The sequence below is a fragment of the Microtus ochrogaster genome, chromosome 2, assembly GCF_000317375.1.
Source record: "Microtus ochrogaster isolate Prairie Vole_2 chromosome 2, MicOch1.0, whole genome shotgun sequence".
NCBI lineage: Eukaryota > Metazoa > Chordata > Mammalia > Rodentia > Cricetidae > Microtus > Microtus ochrogaster.
In genome coordinates, this window is record NC_022010.1 from 14,331,789 (window position 1) to 14,349,543 (window position 17,755).

A 17,755-nucleotide genomic window follows, 5' to 3' on the forward strand; every position below is an offset into this window, starting at 1 on the left:
CTTCATTTAAATGCTCTATGAACTTGACTCTCAACCTTGCTAAGTTATTTCCTATACTTGAGGTTAGCCAAGAGGCTGAGAAGTGATGGCAATTTTTTGTTTTTAATTTTGTTTTTTTTTGTTATTGTGTGTGTATGACAGGGGTGGTCGGTTCACACATGCCATGTGGACAACTTTGTGGGATCAATCTTTCACACTTGGCCTTGTGTGGCAAGTACTTTTTACCTGAGGAGCCATTTCCTCCTACCGTATACACTATTTTCTTCTTTTTAATAGATTTATCTCACCTTATTTAAATTATTTAGTGTAGTAGGAGGCTGCTTGTTCGGTTCCCAGCTGCCCAGACTGGAAATAACCACACAGAAATTGTATTAATTAAATCACTGCTTGGCCAATCACTTAAGTATATTGCTAGCTAGCTCTTACATATAGAATTAACCCATTTCCATTATTTTATATTTTACCACGAGGCTTATTGCCTACTGGCAAGGTTCTAGCTGGCAGCTTGCGTCTTTCCCCTCTGGCAGATACATGGCATCTCCTGACTCTGCCTCCTTTCTCCCAGCATTCAGTTTAGTTTTCCCGCCTAGCTCTATTTGGTCCTATCACAGGCCAAAGCAGTTTCTTTATTCATTAACAAATAAAAGCAACACATATACAGAAGGACCTCCCACATCAATTTATTTATTTTTGTTTTAAGTGCATTGGTGTTTTGCCTACATGTATATCTGTGTCAGCTCCCCTGGAATTGGAGTTAGAGACATGTGCATGCTGGGAATTGAACCCAGGGCTCTTAACCACTGAGCCATCCCTCCAGCCCTGCACACGATTTTCTTAGGCAATGCTTTGAGCTAACTTCAGATGGATGATCAATAGACAGAAACGTGAACACACATCACACACATATACACACCACAACATACACCACACTCACCACACACATCCACCCCACTTCTGTCTCCACTGGGAACAGTTAGCAGGAGCTACAAGCCTGAGGCATGCTGTCTCCTACCTTGAATTCGGTTTCTAGGACTGACTAGGCACTTCCAGGGATGTTCTTCGCTCAGAAGTGTGTGTTCATTAAAGAGGGAACATGAAGAGCACCCTGAAGCTCTTCACCCATTTTCTCAAGTATTTTAAACACTGTGCCAGATTTCAATTCCTGTCATAAGATGTAAGGGCTCTGTCATTTTTCCTCCCACCATCTGGAAAAGAACTGTTCTTGGTTAGGGTGAAGTAGGCAGGAGGAACGGTTCATGCTTGTAATCCCTGCACTTGAGAGGTTGAGGCAGGAGGCTTACTGTAAGCTTAAAGTCAGCCTGGGCTGCAGAATGAGACAGTGTCTCAAAGTGAAAACAAAAACAAACAAAAACTCACAAAACCAAACCAAAGAGGAAGAGAGCCTGGGGTGGAGGGGAGCTTTGGAAATCTCATCTGAGATGCACTTCAAGGAACGAGCATGGCCAGCCATGATGGATCATGCCTGTAATTTCTGCACCCCCAACCAACCAATTAAAACTCTGCTCTTTCTCCTGCGGCCTGGGCACACTGCTGCTGCTGCTGGTACTGGCTACCCCACCAACCATTCCTTCTGCCTCAGTGCCTTCCAGATGTATCCATTGGCAGCTAATCCCCAGCAGAGAGGTTCCTCCCCATAGGGTCTAACCCTCTGTACAGTCCCTTGCAGAGGGCCGAGTTAGAGCAAGAGCCAAGGGTTGAGTCTTGACCAACCTGCCTGCCTAACTGTCCAGAAATTACGAAGCCTCCCCAAACCCCAGAGGGACAGCACTTTGCAAGGCTCTTGGAAACTGAAGACAGTGACCCTGTTGCAGGGACAGCACACAAGGTCCATGTCCAAGGTGAGGGAAATCTGGGACCCGCAGGTCTTGCAGAATCTATGACCACACCCAACAGAAGGACACCTCTGCAGGGAGGAAAATGCAGCCATGGGTACCCTGGGTGTGGTCTGCAACCCCCCTCCACCTTTCTGCAGCCTCCTTCCCACAGCTTTAACACCCTCTGCTCTTGACCCCAGCCGGCCTCCACCCAGAATCAAGAGCATAACTCGGGTGCTGTCATACGGAGTGGGATCTAGAACTCGCCTTATCCAAACGTGGAATTTAGTGACCTCAGATCTATCCTCCCCTGTCTGTGCCCCCACCCATTTTTCTGGCTATGTGGGCCTCGGTCTTCAATGTATGTAGGGAAGCCTACACTTGCTCTTACTCACCTTTTGCTCTCAACAAACACTGTTGGCCCTGTCCCCAGAGGCAGCCAGCGTCCAACCCTCCCAGCCACTCCACGCCACTATCATCTCCACAGAACAGCCTCCTTCCCTTGCTGCACCCACAGCCCAGCCCAGGGGTGGACACTAGAGGCAAGCCACCCTGCGGGTTGCCCTCCCCACCCTCTCCACTCACCCTTCCCCAATTCCACTCCAACCAAGCCACTTTCAAAGAACTTCTCAAACCCCAACCACCTTGTTCCTGCAGATCCCAGCTGTGGGCTTTCCCCCAAATGTCCTACATCCCGATTTATTCCTCCCTCCCTAAGACCCCCCTCCCTGTACTCTTTGAAGACAGCAGCCTTTCTGTCCCCAGGAACTGCCTCAGGACGTCTGTCTCTCCAGTCTTTCTGTGCAGAGCTACCACGGCTACCTACTCGCTACTGTGTTGTCCGCCCCACGATGGGGCTTTGTTCACCACCGGGAACACTACCTGGCTCATGTAAGGAATGAACAAATGAATGCGATCAGCTGGACAAAACGCCTCTGAGAAGCAGCAGGAGAAGAATCAAACCCACTGGGCATGGCAGCGCATCCCCGTGATCCCAGGACGCAGGGGGCAGAGGCCAGGACTACAGAATGAGACCCTCTCTCAAGATAAAATCAAAACAACAACAACAAAAACCAAGCAACTGGCATGTCTTGTTAAATGGTTGGCTTTGGTTTAGGTTTAGTTTCTTTCCTGTGTGGAAAAGGATGGCTGATTTTGGAACATCAGTGACTTCTGGATTCCAGGGCTGTGTCCTTCAGAGAGATACACGGGCATCCAGCTCCAGGTCCCCTACCTCCCCGGTACCTGGCTTAAAGCAAGGATGCACACTGACATCCTTATTCAGGTATGGTCCCTTTGTGTGCTTTTGCTTTTGGGCAAACCTGACTTAGGTTATCCCTTTGAGAAGGGGAAGGGATGAACTGTTACCAGTGCGCGGGGGAGGCTGAGCAATGGGGATAATAGGGGTGGCGGGCACATCAGCGGGCTGAGTCACGGGGGTGGCCGGCCCACCAGCGGCTGCCCCGATGCGCACCTGCACATCTTCGTGGTGGAGTTGAAAAGCTTCACTTTGTAGCAGCTGTTGCAGATGAGTAGGAAGAGCTCCTTGGTGAGCGGCGGGTACCAGATCATGCAGGTGGGGTAGGTCCCCTGGTCGGTCCGGTGGATGTCCAGGACTACCAGGTGGTCTTTGTAGCTCTTCATGAGATTGTACTCTATCTGCAGAGAACAGGAGCTCATGAAGATCCAGCTCAGTGGTCCTCATCTTCCTAACATTGAGACCCCTTAAAACAGTCCACCATGTTGTGCTGACCCCCAACTATCAAATTATCCTCGTTGCTACCTCATAGCTATAATTTTGCTACTACTGTTATGAATCACCATGAAAATATCTGTGTTTTCTGATGATGTGAAAGGGCCGTTCAAGTACCCCCCAAAGGGTCGTGACCCCCAGGTTGAGAACCGCTTACCCAGCTGGCTGAGGCACTTCAAGCCTTGGGTGTTGACCTGCATGGTAACTGGCTGGGTCTCTAAGGGAAGTTCCCAGACTCCACACGGCATGCTGCCTTCACCAAGCAACTCCCAGCAAGCAGGGTGACTCAACACCCTGCACCATCACACCTGTGGCCCCGCAAAGATCTGCAGTGCTGTGTCTCTTCGCACACAGACCCCATGAGCAGGCTATGAGTCACAGGTATTCGGCGTGGCCTGTCCAGGAACGCACAGCCAAGAGGTGGTGGAGCAAAGACTTAAGTCTCAGCCAAGGGAGCCCAACCCTGAACCTTTGCCGTGTCCCTTTTCTTTATCTTAGGAACTAACTCAAGCCTAAATCTCAGCACTCGACGGTCCCTGATTACCAGCCAGCTCCTACTGGCCACAGGTAGTCCAGATGAAGTAAAGAGAAGCAAGGAAGGCCTGGAGAAAGGAGGGGGAAGGAGGGCCAGGCAGGACAACGGAAGCAGGGGCAGGTGGTGGTTTGCCCGGTTGGTAAGAGTTGACCTGATAAGATCACCCACTGTCCCTGCTGCTCTGGTTAGTTTTTGTCAACTTGATACAAAATAGTCTCACCTGGGGAGAGGGACCCCCCCCCACTTGAGGAACTGCCTCCATCAGATTAGCCTGAGGCCATGACCACAGCCGCCTGGGCTGTATGAGAAAGTAACTGAGCAAGCCATGAAGAGCAAGCCAGTAAGCAGCATTCCTCCATGGTCTCTGCTTCAGTTCCTGCCTCAGTTTCCCTGAATGAGGGACTGTGAGCTATAAACTCTTTTCTTCCCCGAGCTAGTTTTGCTCAGAGTTTTATCACAGCAATGGAAAGCAAATAAGAATGCCCAGCCGGGCGGTGGTGGCGCATGCCTTTAATCCCAGCACTCGGGAGGCAGAGGCAGGCAGATCTCTGTGAGTTCGAGGCCAGCCTGGTCTACAAGAGCTAGTTCCAGGACAGGAACCAAAGAGCTACGGAGAAACCCTGTCTCAAAAAAATCAAAAAAAAAAAAAAAAAAGAATGCCCAGCTGTGTCTGCCCCGCCCCCTTCCTACTGCTTTCCCATGAAAGTCACAGTCGCACCCTGACCCCTGGATGCTGAGGAGGTATTAGTGTCAGTTTTCCCAGCACTCGCTGGGGAGTGAAGGCAGCTGCATCTTCTATCCTGTGTGGGACACACCCTCCCTCTGCCCACCTCTGCTTCAGGACATGAGCCATGGGAGCCATCGCTTCCGAGATGCCAACATGGAGAAGTCTGTGATGCTTCACCATAGCCATTTTCCCACATGCTGCAGGCGGGGTTTGCACAAGGTGGTAAGGATGGAACAGGCAGGATGGGGCGGGGGTGGGGTGGGGGAGACTCATGGCCCTGGGGATCAGCAAACCGAAATGAATGTCTCACCAGGAACCTGTCTTTCCCGAGGCTCAGCAGCCTGGGCTCATTGCTGTCCAGATGAACTCCGAACAAGAGGCTTCGGATGCTGTTATGATGGGAACGGAGTCTCGCCAGGTACTCCCAGACCCTTTGTCCGTTTTTGACCACCACCATATACACAGCCACGGTGAAACTGACATCCTAAGGAGGCAAGAGCATAAGTTGTCCCTTGAGTTTTGGAACTAAGAATTATCATCGTGGTTTTCAGACTTGTTGGCCTTCAGACTATCTTATCCAAATAAATCTCAGCACAGCAGAACAAGCAGGAAGAGCAGCCTGGGTGACTGAGGTTCCTGGTGTGAAGCGGGAGGGAGTACAGTGTGGCACCAACCCCACTCTCTGTCCATGTTCTTACACCGTTCCTCAGGGAAAGCCAAGAGCCTGACTCCGCCTTTGTCCTCCCTACCCTTTGTCTAGCTACAGAAAATAAAAAAGGTCTGATACAGGCCAGAGCGGCAGAGAGCAGCCAGCAGGTGTCTCCTGCCCATGCTGGGTGCCAGGCCAGCTCTGATCCTTGCCAGTGTGTGTGTTCCAGCCAGAAGCCAGTGGGTAAAATGTCAGAGGGAGGTGGCCCCATGAGGACTCTCTTCCTCATACCAGGGGACAGCCAGAATCACTTTCCTGAGATCACATGCCCTCGTCACAGCAGGAAAGACCAGAATCCAAAACCCTAAGGAGGCCGCCTTGTCAAAATGAGTGAGGATGAAGGGTGGTATACAGAGAGATGGGGGCCAAGAAACACAACAGCCAGCCCCTGGGTCTCGGGGCCCCAGAAAAACGATAGCCAGTCCCTGGGTCTCAGGGCCCCAGAAACACGACAGCTAGTCCCTAGGTCTCGGGGCCCCAGAAAAACGATAGCCAGCCCCTGGGCCTTGGGGTCCCAGAAACATGACAGCCAGCCCCTGGGTCTCCGGGTCCCAGAAACATGACAGCCAGCCCCTGGGGCTGCAGAATCCAAGTCTGAAAGTTCTGAAGCCTTGCTCCTGTCTGCTTGAGAAGTCCTTCTACCTCACCAATCTTGACTGGGATGTAAGCCCCACTTTCCTCAAGCTCCTCGCCCCTTTGTTGGTAAAGGGCCCTGAGCGGAGGGAAGAACTCACAGCAGTAGCCATGTAATTGGAATCGTGTGAAAAGCTGACGTGCGAGATGCTAGTTCTGGAATATTTGAAGGGTTCTGGACTTTCATTCTCTAAAGACATCGCGTCAAGAATATAAACTGTCCCCTCGGTGAATCCAGCTCCAAGCAGGGTTCCTGAAAAGACAAGCCCAAGAACGATGACGGAAAAGGACTTCCTTTTCCCAAGAGAGTCCGTGCAAGCTTTTCTCGACAGCAATAAGCAAGAGGAAAAACCGCCACAAGAAAAATGGGAAGAGAAACACCTTTTTCAGGTGCTAGACTGAGGAGAGGGACAACTGGCTGGTGACAGGCCAGGGCACAGCCCCTGTGGGTACCTTCGGGGTTGTAGCTCAGACTCTGCACTCCAAGCCCCTTCTCGAAGGTCCTGCTGAACAGATACACCTTCTTCTCATAGTCCCACACCTTGATCATCCCGCAGACACTCCCGACCGCGATGAGGGGTTGGTACGGGTGGCAGGAGATGGCATAGACGGCATCCCTGGGCTCCACAAAGAGCTTCTCGAGTTTGGTGCCATCTGCCGTCATGTGGTACACGGTAGCATCAAATGTTCCGATAATAAAATTCCTGTTTGCCAAGGAGAGACCCGACAGGATCAGCGTTTGCAGGGACCGGCCACGCCAACCATTCTGCTTCTAACTGCACACGAGCCGCCTTTGTCGTCTATGATTTGGTGACATTATTAACCCAACATCTCTAAAAATATACCACCAACATCTAAAAGCCTCCATTTGCAAGTGAAAAAAGCCCACTTTCCCACATGTAAATTGAGTCATTAAGTATGCAGATGGACAGTCAGTTGTACAATTAGCTAATCTACACATGCAAATATTCATTTGTGTATGCAAATATGGAGTTGGGTGCGCACATACAGATGTGCCTGTAAAGACTGAAAGGGCAATTAAGCAGACTCATGGATAATTCAGTCTTGAAATGTTATGGCTATTAATTACCCAATGCCTTTAACCTCAGTGGCTAGGACAAGCTCAGCTCCAAGAAATGAGGCTGCCCCATGGCCAAGGACTCCAGGACAACAGAGATGAGAAGTCAGGGATAGGGCCATCCAGCTTCTGGCTTCTACATGGTAAAGTCTTTAACTAATTAAAAAAAAAAAATCTCCAGGGCAACACAGAGAAACCCTGTCTGGAAAACAAAGCAAAGCCAAGCCTAGTGGCGGTGTTCACCTTTGATTCCAGCACTCCGGAGGCAGAGGAAACAGATCTCTGTGTTCCAGGCCAGCCTGGTCTACAGAGTGCATCCTGGGCTAGTCCAGGGTACACAGTGAAACCCCGTCTTGAAAAACCAAAACAAAAGAATCTAACACTGATCGCAATGAACCAAGGAGAGACAGCTGTAAAACTAGTAAGGCGAACTCGCTCAATTCTGTGTCCTAGGAACAAGAGGAACATCCACGGCACTGTACACAAACTGAAAGGGGACATCAGTCCCCTTTGGCCATGACCAGACTCGTTATCAACTCACCTGACGACGAAAAGGTCACCTTTTAACGTGCAGTCTGTGGGGAGGCTGGATTTCTCTGTAGGTAGACTGGCTGGGTTCTTGGAAAAGGACAGCGTCCTTATGGCACCTAGTTTGAAGTTACTGTACCAGTTGACAACAGACAGGGTGTGATCGTAGAACTTAATGTTACCCTTAACATCACCTGTGACAATGTAGCTGGAATAGAGAAGAACAACAGCACTGATGCCAAGAGCCCTTTACTGAACATTTGATTGCGTAAGGCTCTAGCCCCTGGATGTTGCCATGATCCACTCAACGGTGGCCAGTGAGGTTTCTTTTCCTGTCACCCCACTTTATAGCTACATCTCCAAGGCTAAAGAGAAGGCACCTGCTCAAAGCCTAGGGTTGCCAGACACAGTGGATACCCTGCACAGTGGGTTCTATTAATCTGAATCTTGGGTAAACGCCCATAGTCCCAAATGTTGTCTATGAATGTTTGTTTACATTTAAAGGGGATATGCTATAGAGATTTGCATTGGTGTGGATCTTGCTTTAGGGATACAAATTTAAGGTCAATTTTGTTACACTGTGTATATATATTTCTGCTCTTGATTAAGGAATTGTGTTTGTGCAGCTCATTTAAAAATGTAATGTAGTGCTGTGGGACAATGGTCTGGACCCTGCCATTTGTATTTTAAATAAACATGGAATGGCCAGGAGCCAGGCGGCAAATATAGGTGGGGCAACCAGGCAGGAAGTAGAGGCGGGGCAACGAGAATGCTGGGAAGAGGGAATGCAGTCTGCAGTGGTGACCCGGCTGCAGAGGAAGCAAGATGTGATTGCATCACCAAAAAAGGTAACAAGCTACGTGGCTAACTCAGACAAGAATTATGGGCTAATGTAAGTTATAAAAGTTAGTAAATAAGAAGCGTGAACTAATGGGCCAATCAGTTTATAACTGATGTAGACCTCTGTGTGATTCTTTGGGACTTAACAACTGTGGGAACTCAGACAGCAATGTATAATTAAGAGAGGTTAATAAATAATCATATATAATAGTCAAGCTTGTAGTCATGTTAGTTAAATTTTCTAGATGTAGAGATGTATTTCAGATAGATAGGCATTCTTCATACCTTTCAAAGACTACAAAATATGGCATTTAAAATGTTTTAATAACTTAGGACTTTACATGACAATGAGACACGTCTGCTCCTGGCAGCACCAATTACTTCAAGCGAAAGATGGGCACTGAAGAGGCTCCTTATGGAGTTTGCTGGCCATTGGGCAAGAAACTGCTCTTGCCTAAACTGCTTGGTGATCTGGACATGCAGAACCCACAGAGAAATGACTGCTAAACTTGTTTAAAGGTGAGATGATCCTTCAGGGTGCCTACTTCATGAAAGAGTCTGCTAGATATTCTGCAGGACACAGAAGAAAGTGACTGACAAACTGCCAATATAGGCAGAACTGTCTTTGAAATTTTCTGCTTCATGAAAAAGTCTGCCAGATACTATGGGCCTGGAGACTGAAGATGAATGTAATATAAATATTGTAACTATAATTCTTGCTTGATACCCATTTTGTTATATGTAATTTCACTATGTTAAAGTTAAAATCTTCCTTTTCATTTAAACAGAAAAAGGGAGGTGATGTGGGATTCCCCTCTGTATGGTGTGAATATCATTGGTTAATAAAGGAACTGCTTTGGGCCTATAGCAGAGCTAGGCAGGGAAAACTAAATGGAATGCTGGGAGAAAGGAGGCAGAGGCAGAGAGAAGCCATGGAGCCTCCACCAGAGACAGACATGCTGAAACTTTGCTGGTAGGCCACAACCTCGTGGCGACGCACAGATGAATGGAGATGGGTTAAACTAATATGTAAGAGTTAGCCAATAAGAAGCTAGAGCTAATGGTCCAAGCAGTGATTTAAATAATACAGTTTCTGTGTGATTATTTCAGTTCTGGGCGGCTGGGACGAACAAGCAGCCCCCTGCAACACACTTGCACCTAGCTGAGCTCCATGGTTAGAGTACATAGGAGCCTGGTGTGCCTAAAGAAAACGGCATGTCCTCTCAAACACTCTTCTGGCTCCACAGTGGAGACAGTGACTTACAGTCACTGCCAGCTGACCACAGATGACAATGGAGAACAATCAAATAGCCCCCCCCCCATCATACAGGCTAGGCAGTGGGATGCGTTAGAACTATGAAGCCCCCACCGGGTCACCACAAGCAAAGGCAGTGCTGGGGGGGGGGGGATGGCTTTTATTTCTAGTCCTCTGATCCATCCCAAGAGGGATCTTTTATTTTCTAAGACCTTTAAAAAACAATCTAATCACGGGCGGGTGGGGGGAGAGATTCTTCTCAGATGTTATGCAGAATGATTAAATGAGATTTCTGATTAATAAGCCAGGCCAGGTGGGCAGAATAATTGGCAAGGATTGCTTCGACTGCCCTCTGCTGGGCAGAAGCGGAAAACTCACCCCGTGTTTGTAGGGCCCTTCTCCCCTTGGCTAGTGTTCCTTAATAAGGGAGAGGGAAACCCAGGCCTGGGTCTCAAAGGCTCTAACCCAAGCTAGCATTCCTTTTGTAAAGGCTCCCCAGCACACCAGGACTGCCCAGCGCCCTGCACTGAGTGGTGCAGACGAGAATTAATGGGCACAGTGAAAACAGACTGAACAGTGACTCCAGCCACAGGGCAGGTTCTTGTCCTAAAGACATTTTCTCACACTTCCAGGAACTTCTCTAACACACTAAAGATAGCTGCTTTTTACCTAGGGCTCCCCGTGTGCTAAGGAGCGGACATGCAATCCTCATGAAACGACTGGGGGCTGAGCGAAGAGTCACAAACAAGCGTGCAGACCAATGACAACTTCTCACCTCCCCCTCTACAGGTTCCAGGGACTGCACTCAGACCGAGAGGGTGTTGGGTCCCCTGGAGAACCAAACTCAGGTCTCCAGCAAGAGCAGCAAGTGCTCTTAATGGCTGAGCCCCTCTCGAGCCCCTTGAGGTGTTTTCTCACATTTAAAGCATGAAATTTGGGGCTCTGAAATATATTTCATTAGCACAGAAGAAAAGGAGTCCCTTTTCATGTTCTAACACAGAAGATTTTTTTTTTTTTTTTTTGGATTTTCGAGACAGGGTTTCTCTGTAGCTTTTGGTTCCTGTCCTGGAACTAGCTCTTGTAGTCTAGGCTGGCCTCGAACTCACAGAGATCCGCCTGCCTCTGCCTCCCGAGTGCTGGGATTAAAGGCGTGCGCCACCACCGCCCGGCAACACAGAAGATTTTTAAACATAATGTGTGCCCATGAGATTTTTAAAAGTCTCATTAGGGGCCGGGAGTGGTGGTGTATGCCTTTAGTTCCAGCTCTTCAGGGGGAAGAGGCAAAAGAAAGTAGACCTTGTGAGTTCCAGGACAGCATAGTCTACACAGTGAATTCCAAGCTAGCCAGGGTTACTCAATGAGACCCTATAAAAAATAGTAAGGAAGAAATCATAATAAAATAAAATCCTGTTAGTGCATGTAGCAAGCAAGAACCTATTCCTGGGGATGGTGGTGGCATTTGCCTTTAATCCCAGCACTCGGGAGGCAAAGGTAGGTGGATCTCTGTGAGCTTGAGGCCAGCCTCAAACTGTGAGTCTACAGAGAGAGTCCTAGGACAGCCAGGGCTGTGGACAGAGAAACCCTGTCTCAAAAACAAAACAAAAAGGAACCCATTTCTATGCTGAACCTCAAGTGCTCATTTCTCCTGCTGAGAGACAACTGATACTCTAGGTAGCAACAACTCTCCCCAGACAGTGTGCCTCTATGACGATGTATACAAAAAAGGTCTAACAGAGAACTCGGACACTAAGGAGAGAGCTGGGAGAATAGTCTTCCCCCAGGGAAGAAGCCCTCAACTGGCTGTCTAATCCCAAGTGTTCAACCCTGAAATCATATGCATGCAAGCAACATTGTATGAACTGTGTAGGTTGCAGCTAATTATTTAGGAATATATATGTGTGTATGTGTTGTATATTTTATATATTTAATATGTGGCAACAATTTTAGAAAACAGTTCATGAATTGGGAAAAGGGCAAGGGGGTACATAGGAGGGGTTAGTGGGAAGATGATGCGATTATATTTTAATTACAAATAATACATGTGTACATAAACCAGAGGTCTACAATACATGTGGGATCACACCAGGATCTCCTCCAATTGGCTCCTTACTTGTCGACTGTGGTGAGGACGGTGATGCCTTCCTTCTGTAAATGGACCAATTTTCGAGGCTTGATGAAGGGAAAGGCCGACACGGAGGACGATGGGGGGTAGTGGATATCCCAGACAACAAGCTTCCCTTCCTTCGTGGCCGAAAGTATTTGTGCTAACTTCAAGTGAAAGACAGACTGGCTGAATTTTCCCACGAGTTTGTTGAACGTCTGTGTTTCAAAGACAGGTTGTAAGTTAGAGTGTGGGTTATAAATGGCAGGTTCTGAGTTACATGTATCAGTGCGGCGTTTTATAACATCAGGATGAAAATACAGTGAGACGAAAAGGAAATGACTGAACCCCTGGGTAACTAGCTCCGGACCCTCTGCAGGTTCGCTGAAGGTTATGGGCTGTGCTCACATACACGGTGAAACATGACCCAAGAATGGCTGATTGCTGCTGCTACCTGCCCAGCTTCTCTTGTGGAGGCTGTTAAACACACAGTCTGTCATGAACAGAAGCATGCTCTGGGTGAAAAATACAAAGTAATTATACCTGACGTCCTTTGACTGCAAGGTATTGTCTCAGCAGAAGAAACTCTTCTGGCCCTTAGCATAAGAATACTTTGGTAAGACCACCTATTCAATGTACGCTTTGTGAGATAAACAAGGCATTATTTAGCCCTGTCTTTCTTATACAATGTTTCAGAGAGAAAATATGGAAGGAGGGCTGGAGAGATGGCTCAGAGGGTAAGAGCACATACTGTTCTTCCAGGGGACCTGAGTTCAGTTCCCAACACCCATGCTGGACAGCTCACAGCCTCCTGTGAGTCCAGCTCTGGGGAAACTGATACCTTGGATTCCAAAGGCACCAGCACTCCCAGGCACATACCACCCTCCACACATGCACATGCTTAATTTTAAAATAAAATCGATAGTGATATTTTATTTATGTTTTGATAAATAAAGCTTTCCTGACGATCGGAGGGTAAATAAAACTAAGCCACTAGAGGCCAGGCAGTGGCGTCACACACCTTTAATCCCAAGATTTGAGAGACCGAGGCAGGTGGACCTCTGTGAGTTCAATCCCAGCACTAGAGGGAAGGACAGGAAGAGACAAAGGCTCAGGCTGCAGTCGCCCAGCCTTGGTAGAGGTAAGACTTCTTTATAGTGGCTTGGCTGTTTTGCTTTTCTGATCTTCAGCTTGAACCCCAGTATCTGACTCTGGGTTTCTATTACTTGTGCTATATTAGTGTCCAATGTTTGGGGTGCAAATTCACGAAAAAGCCATCAGCACAGGCCGGGGCTGCATGTGGGGCTCCAGCCCCACCCGGCTAGGCTTTCTTTTCTTTTGTCCCTAAGCCTCTAAGTGAGTTTGGGATTCTTCTGTTCTGGCTTTCAGGCAGCCCCCCCAACACATGTGCTTTTTCCAGACAGACCCCTGTGTATTTTTCTGATAGCCAGCTCTCTGTCTCCAGCGTGCGTTGTGGGCTCTCCCTGTACACCCCCTTCTTGGGCTGTTGCCAAACTAGGTAGCTGCCATGAAATCTGGTCAGGCTTTTACTGTTCTATGCAGCGGCGATCAGCCTCACATCTTCATCAACATTGTCAGTAGATTTCGTAAAACAATTGGGAATTCTTAAAGAAAGGAATTAGTTAAAAAGAGAGCGTTTTCCCCACATTAAAAAATGGGAAAAACCATTACAATGGAGAGGGATAAAATGACAGTTTGAAAATAGAACAATCAGATAGAGAATATCTAATAGATGGGATTGATGTAATGTCAATTGTAAACATTATCACCTTTATCATTTTTGTCTTATCACTAAAAAGAGTTGGTTAATCTGAGTGCTAAGATACAGGCCTTAGAAAAACAGATCACAGGTCACAGAGATATTCAAATCCAGACAGAGGAATTTAATGGAGAGCCAATTATAACACTGCATTATAAAAATAGAGAGGAACAGCCCGAGGCTTTCAGACAACCAACTTTAATATATCTAGTAACCTTACAAGAATTGCCAAATGGCAGAGGCTCTGTTACAGCTAACTGGACTCCTGTGCCAATGTTAGATTTAAGTAGATTCAAGGAAGCAATATGGCGTGTATTCACCTTTTGTGAAGCTAATGTTAAACTTCTGGTCAGTTTGTAATAGAATTATACCTAACAACTGGATAGAATTTGTTAAAGGTGTTTTAGAGCCTGGTCCACAATTATAATGGAGTACCTGGTTCAGAGAAGAGGCTAAGATTATTGAACAATGGAGTAAAACTAGAAGTAGGGAAATCTCCCAAGATCAAATTCTTGAAGAAGGAGATTATGCTACTACAGAAAGGCAGGATGTATGTGATGACCACACCCTGGATTTATGCCACACAGCAGCTTAGAATGCTTGGGACAGAATTGGAGAAATAGTAAAGAAAATTGAGTAATTTACTAAAAATATACAGGGCCCAAAGGAAGCCTTTGCAGATTTTTTACAAAGATCGACTTCAGCAGTAAATAGAATGATACCAAATTCAGAAGTTAGACAAATAATAATTGAATCTCCAGCTTTTGAAAATGTCAGTTCTCTATGCAAAAGGAAAATTAGGCCGTTAAAGGCACGGTCAGTACCTCTGGAGGAATTGATTAGAGATACAATTAACATTGAATCTCGTGAACATGCTGAGGCATGGATAGGAGAGGTGATTTTATAACTGTGGCATTCTAAAAGGCATTTTAGACAGGGCATTCCTAGAAACAATGTTTTTTTCAAAGAATATTCCATTCAAATGCCTCTCCCTTCTGGATTATGTGGATTAGGCAGGAACTGGACTAATGAATGTAGGTCAGTGAGGAATATTCATGGTAATCCTTTGCCTCAGGAAACTCCACGTGGGACCTCCTGCAAGTCCCTATGCCAAATCTGGTTCAGTCATTTCCTGCCATCATAGAGGAAACTCCTTCCAAGAGCAATTAATGAACCTAATGCATATTGTATGCAACCATACTGCTCTGGATAATAGAGAAGCTATAGAAGAGAGAACAAAAAATTCAGAAGAAACCGTAAAACAAGTATTTTGGCAAACATTTATAAATGAACAAAGACCAAAATTAAAAATACAAATAAATGACATTGTTACTGAAGTTCTGGTAGACACAGGTGTGGATGTAACAATAATTTCATCAGAATTTTGGCACACAAATTGGCCTCTTCAGGATGCAAATGTTCAGTCTTTAGGGATCAGAACTTTATCTCAGGTAAAGCAGAGCTTGAGATAGATTGAATGTATAGGGCCAGAGGGTCAGAGAGGAATATTGAAACCATATGTAGCTAATATAGCAAAGAATTTATGGGGACATAACTTGTTACAGCAATGGAATACTCAGATTAACATTTCCCCAATCTTAGAAACAAATCATAAATTAACATATATTTCTGGGAAAAATATTATAAGATATTATAAAGAATAGTCACCGACCATTCCAGTTTATACAAAAACAGGGCACTACTATTACATAGGTAGCATTTTGCTATCTGATTCAAATGTAGATACTTTAGAAAGAATGTTTGAAGAAGTAAAGAAAATTTTGCATTTTAGAAGATTACAAATTGTTCCTGAAAAAATATTTTAGGCTATAAAATAGGTTTACAAAAAATTAGGCCCCCAAAAGTACAAATTAGAAGAGATTGATTGAAGACTCTTAATGACTTTCAAAGATTGCTAAAAGAGATTTTCAATCTACAGCCCACTATAGGGATAGGTCTTGATGACCTGATTAAATTAAACAAAACCTTAGATGGTGACAAGGACTTAAATAGTCCCAGGGAATTTTCAACTGAAGCTGAGAGAGTATTGATTTTGAAGAGAAATTACATAAGGCACATGTGGATCATATGGATTTGAATCTTAACAGCATTCTGGTGATATTATCCTCCAAACATTTCCCTACAGGAATTTTAATGTAGAATGAATATATTATCTTAGGTTGGAATTTTTTCCACATAAACCAAGTAAAAAAATAAAAACTTTTGTGGAAAAGGTCTCTGAGTTAATTCTAAAAGGAAAATTGAGATTTTATCAATTAACAGAAATAGACCCAACAGAAATTATACTACCTTTTAATAATGATGAAAATGATGAAATTATGGTAAGAAAGTAAACCCTGGCAAAGAGCTTGTAGTAATTTTTTGGAAGAGATTAACAACAACTATCCCAAAAGCAAAAGAGTTCAATGTATAAGCAGAATTAACTTCCTCACATTGTACAGGACACACTAACAATTGGAATCCCAACATTCTATACTGTTACAAATAAATCAGGAAAGGCAGATTACAAATCAGAAAATTTAAGCAGATCAAAACCCTTATGATTCTGTCCAAAAATCAGAATTATATGCTATTCTCATGGTACTAACGTGCTGTAGGAAATCCTTCTGCCAGTAGCCTTTAAGTTACCTGCCTACTTGGGCGTGGCCTCTTATACTATAAATGCCAATGTAAAGCATGTGCTCCCTCTCTCTTCCAGCTGCGGGATTCAGTTGCTATTCCCCATTTGAGCAGAGGACTGTGATCTGTGAGTCTACCCCTAAGCAAATAACCCTTTATTATACTCAGCTCTGAGCTAGTGTGGGATTTCGTTTTAGCATCCATCTTCATCTGACACCCAACATGGTGCATCCCATCTCCACAAATACCAGGAGGACTGGTCCAAAAACCCCAAACAGGGGCTGGAGAGATGGCTCAGTGGTTAAGAGCATTGCTTGCTCTTCCAAAGGTCCTGAGTCCTGAGTTCAATTCCCAGCAACCACATGGTGGCTCACAACCATCTGTAATGAGGTCTGGTGCCCTCTTCTGGCCTGCAGACATACACACAGACAGAATATTGTATACATAATAAATAAATAAATGTTAAAAAAAAAGTAGACTTTAAAAAAAAAAACAAAACCCCAAACAGTCCACGGCCCAGAAAGTCTCCCATCCCTGCCTGCCTGGCTTGTTTTCACCTACTAAATGTTTTGTTTTTCTTTTTGTAAAACCCCAGCTGCAGCAGAGCTAAGTGCGTAGTGACTTGGAAATTTCCCAAGCTCATGCACATTTTTCCCCACCACTGCTGCATTCCCTGCTGGGCGGCAACATGTGCAGCTTCCAGTTTGTGCTCCCTGTTCGTGAGTTCTGGGCTCCTTGCTCTGTGTATGGAGTTGATTTGATTGCTTTTGGTTTGTCAAGCAAAGCATATTTGTCAGTATTTGACCAGCACCAAGGCAGAAGGCCAAAGATGCACAGGACTATTCATGCTGCCACCAGTTGTACCTTTGGTTGCCACTCTGCAACTGCAATTCCGGCTGGACAATAAAGATTATTACACCTAAAACAATTTAACAGATCTCATAACACAGGTAACTATTTGATTAATTAATAAATCAACAAACTTGAAATGTATATAATGCAGACAACATTAGCATGCAAAATTTCAATAATCTTTTTGCTGATACTGTTGATTGTACTGCAAGGCTTATATGGCTATTGTGATACATCCATTTATTAGATATTGGGACTCAGTTTATTTCTGTATACTATGTTTTAGGACAATGATCTTTTATCCTGTACAATACAAGTAGTATTATTATTAATAAAAAGTTGATTGGCCAGTAGCCAGGCAGGAAGTATAGGCTGGATGACCAGGCAGGAAGTAGAGGGAGGGCAACAAGAACAGGAGAATTCTGGGAAGAGTAAAGACTCAGTCTGCAGTAGTGACCCAGATGCAGAGGAAGCAAGATGAGACTGCCT

At 45.7% G+C, this 17,755-nt stretch overlaps 1 protein-coding gene across 1 annotated transcript in view; it reads right to left on the reverse strand.

Moving 5' to 3' along the window:
- Positions 1-17,755, reverse strand: part of Wdr66 (WD repeat domain 66) — a 92,672-nt gene that overhangs the window by 36,976 nt on the left and 37,941 nt on the right. The window contains exons 9-14 of the mRNA XM_013349789.2: positions 12,004-12,212; positions 7,812-8,006; positions 6,646-6,896; positions 6,294-6,445; positions 5,161-5,334; positions 3,310-3,494 (exon numbers count right to left, since the gene is read on the reverse strand). Coding sequence (XP_013205243.2) covers positions 3,310-3,494; positions 5,161-5,334; positions 6,294-6,445; positions 6,646-6,896; positions 7,812-8,006; positions 12,004-12,212 — 1,166 coding nt within the window. The remainder of the gene's footprint in view (positions 1-3,309; positions 3,495-5,160; positions 5,335-6,293; positions 6,446-6,645; positions 6,897-7,811; positions 8,007-12,003; positions 12,213-17,755) is intronic.